The sequence below is a fragment of the Pteropus alecto genome, unplaced genomic scaffold (genome assembly GCF_000325575.1).
Source record: "Pteropus alecto unplaced genomic scaffold, ASM32557v1 scaffold40, whole genome shotgun sequence".
Classification (NCBI taxonomy): Eukaryota; Metazoa; Chordata; class Mammalia; order Chiroptera; family Pteropodidae; genus Pteropus; species Pteropus alecto.
In genome coordinates this window covers 19,893,300-19,895,927 of record NW_006431919.1, presented here as the reverse complement: position 1 = coordinate 19,895,927, position 2,628 = coordinate 19,893,300, and the positions used below count along the sequence as shown (strand labels likewise).

The following is a 2,628-nucleotide window of genomic DNA, read 5'->3' as shown; positions in this document are numbered from 1 at the left end:
CCTCCCCCTCCCTCTCCCTCCCTCCATCCCTCCCTCTCCCTGTCTCGCTATCTGGAGCTGCCAGAAGTTTCAGGGCCAGATGCTTTCATGAAAAGTATTCGGCTTCCTAGGGGTGGCAGGTCCTCTCATGGTGTGAAGAACCTCAGCCACGCGGAGGAATCCTGCCTCTGGGCCCCCTGCTCTTCCGCTGGTTATCTAAAGGGCTGACACCTGTGTCCCCAGGTTCACAGAAAGAGGCAACGTGACAGAGTGGCCGAGTCAGGCCACAGACCTAGACTGCCCGGGTTCAAATCCCAGTCCCGCCCCTGAACGCTTGGGAGACCCTAGGCAAGGTCACTGGGTGCCTCGGCCTCCCGAGGGGCTGTCGTGAGCATTAAGCGAGCTAACGTTTGTGAAGCATCTAGAACCATGCCTGGCACGTGGGGAGCACCCCATAAGTGCCGCACTTACTGTTTCAGAAACACTGTTCAGGCTCGGTTCTACGCAGGAGTGTTGGTCCAGAGTACAAATGCCTGCTTTTTGTAAAGTGCCTCTCAAGCCTGTGGGTGTGTCGAAGGAAGCATTAAAGGGTCTTAAAGAACAAGACCACGGAGTGTTTTAAAAGGCCACCCACTAGCTGCTATGTTGTACGCAGTACCTTCAGATATATGAAAATTGTGTTTTGGGTTTTCTAGATGTGGCATCACTTTATTTTAGGCAAAGTGATGATAATTTTACAATCTCGTTTACAAAAACGTTGAAATCCAGGGATGGACTACTTGATACCACATAGAGCATAAAAACTGGTTTTGAAATTACAAAGAAAAAAACCAAACAAACCTTCTTGTGTTTGCTTCCTGTGTTAGGCTGAATAGCTTGAGGGAGGAAGAGGCCAAAAGACAAGACTATGAGGTCGACATCACCGTGATCAAGGAACCGGTGGACGCCCCATCCAGGAGTTTCACGATGAGCCCCCCGAAAGAGGAGATGGTGTCCCAGTCCAAATCCATCACAAGTAAGAAAAGGAGAAGATAGGTTACTGGGTTTGCAAATGAGCCTCAAGAATAAGCAGATGTAAAAGTTTAGAGCCGAAGCACAGGAACAAACTTCCTGATCAATAAAGTGGCTTGCTTTACTCGTCTTAGTGTTTTTGAAATACCACTGCGTTTCGGTTCCTTCGGGTTGGATCACCGAAACGCCTGCATTTTGAAAAGTGAGCTGAATGAAAGTACATGTATATATGGCTGTTAAATGAGTGTATTTCATTTGATTTTTCACAAAATCAAAGTATTGGAGGTGAAGCTCAGGATCCCGTCAAACCATAAAACCAATCAGGAATCGGTGAGAAGTGGATGAAGTTATTTAAACATTTCTTGGGTCCCCCCAGCCCCAGCCCCAAACAGCAACTCTGCCTCCTGTAACCGCCCTGTACCCAAAACCTACCTGTCCTTCACACGCCACCATGTCTACAGCTCTTTCCTTGGTCCTTTCCCGTCGAGTCCCACGGCCCCACAAACGTCGCATGGACCAAAGGCCAAACCGCTGGACCAGGAGCAGGTGTGCCGTCAGCAGTTAAGTGAATACTTTGTTAGAAAATATCGGAGCTAATAATTTGTGTTAAAATTTAAGAGTAGCCACCAAAAGCATAAAAATACAACCTATAGCTTCCAAACTAGCAGAAAGAAGAAAACTATCATCCATCATAAAGCTGGGAAAAGGGAAAACAACAAAGAAAAAATGGAAAATAAAATGGAAATGGAAAATAAAAGCTGGTGGGGAAAAATGCAAAGATACCAGTAACCGCCAGTTTAACAGGTGAAACTCACCTTTCCCTCCCCCAAACCCCCCACCCTGAGGTGGTGAGGTTGGATTAAAAAAATCAAGGGAAACATTTTTGATAAAACCATATGGGAAGGATGAAAACATAGAAAAAGATAACCAGGAAAATCTAATCAAGATGGCCGGAACAGCGAGCAATAGTCAAGGCAGATAAAACAATTTAAAGCAAACGTCCCCATGATAGAGATAAAAATCAAAATGAGAAAAGGACAACCAACCGAAAAGATGCATTACTAGTCTGCATCTTCCTATCAGCCTTGCAAAAGCGGACAACTGTAGGGAAGAAAGCTACAATCACATGGAAGAAACAGGTGAGGAAAACCAGTATTTACTCAGGCTACAATGTAAGCAACTAAAACGTCTGAGCAGCAGTTAGAAACCAGAATGCAACAGAGAGAAATACTGGCTACATTTTAAGTTTAAAAAGTGCAACAATTTCAAATGATACCCCAGAGACTACCGTCTGATTATATTGCAATTGATAAGTTGGCAGTGGATCCATGCAATAAAGCCTAACATCATTAGAAACCAAAACATACGCTCTTAAGTAACCCCTGGGTTAAGGGGATATCATAATGGGAATTGTGAGCTGTGTATAAGATTGGGTGACGGTGAGAACACTATACATCGATGAGGTCCTTCCGTCTCCCCTCATGTAGCAGGCTCATGCGGGTCAGGTAAGGACACAGGAGCCCCTGTTGGGGCCAGGGCGGCGCCAGTTTCTAGACCATACCTGGCTAGTTTCATCCACACTCTGGGATATCCAGGCCACTACAAGCTAGATTAAATAAAATTCAGCCAGGCTCCATC

At 45.6% G+C, this 2,628-nt stretch overlaps 1 protein-coding gene across 4 annotated transcripts in view; it reads left to right on the top strand.

Moving 5' to 3' along the window:
• LOC102879468 (radial spoke head 10 homolog B) overlaps nt 1–1,114 on the top strand; it is a 34,716-nt gene extending 33,602 nt beyond the window's left edge. For all 4 annotated transcript variants that reach the window (XM_015585159.2, XM_015585161.2, XM_025043104.1 and 1 more), the window contains exon 20: nt 846–1,114. In XM_015585159.2, coding sequence (XP_015440645.1) covers nt 846–1,014 — 169 coding nt within the window. In that variant the 3' untranslated portion in view covers nt 1,015–1,114. The remainder of the gene's footprint in view (nt 1–845) is intronic.
• Nucleotides 1,115–2,628: the final 1,514 nt, after the last annotated feature.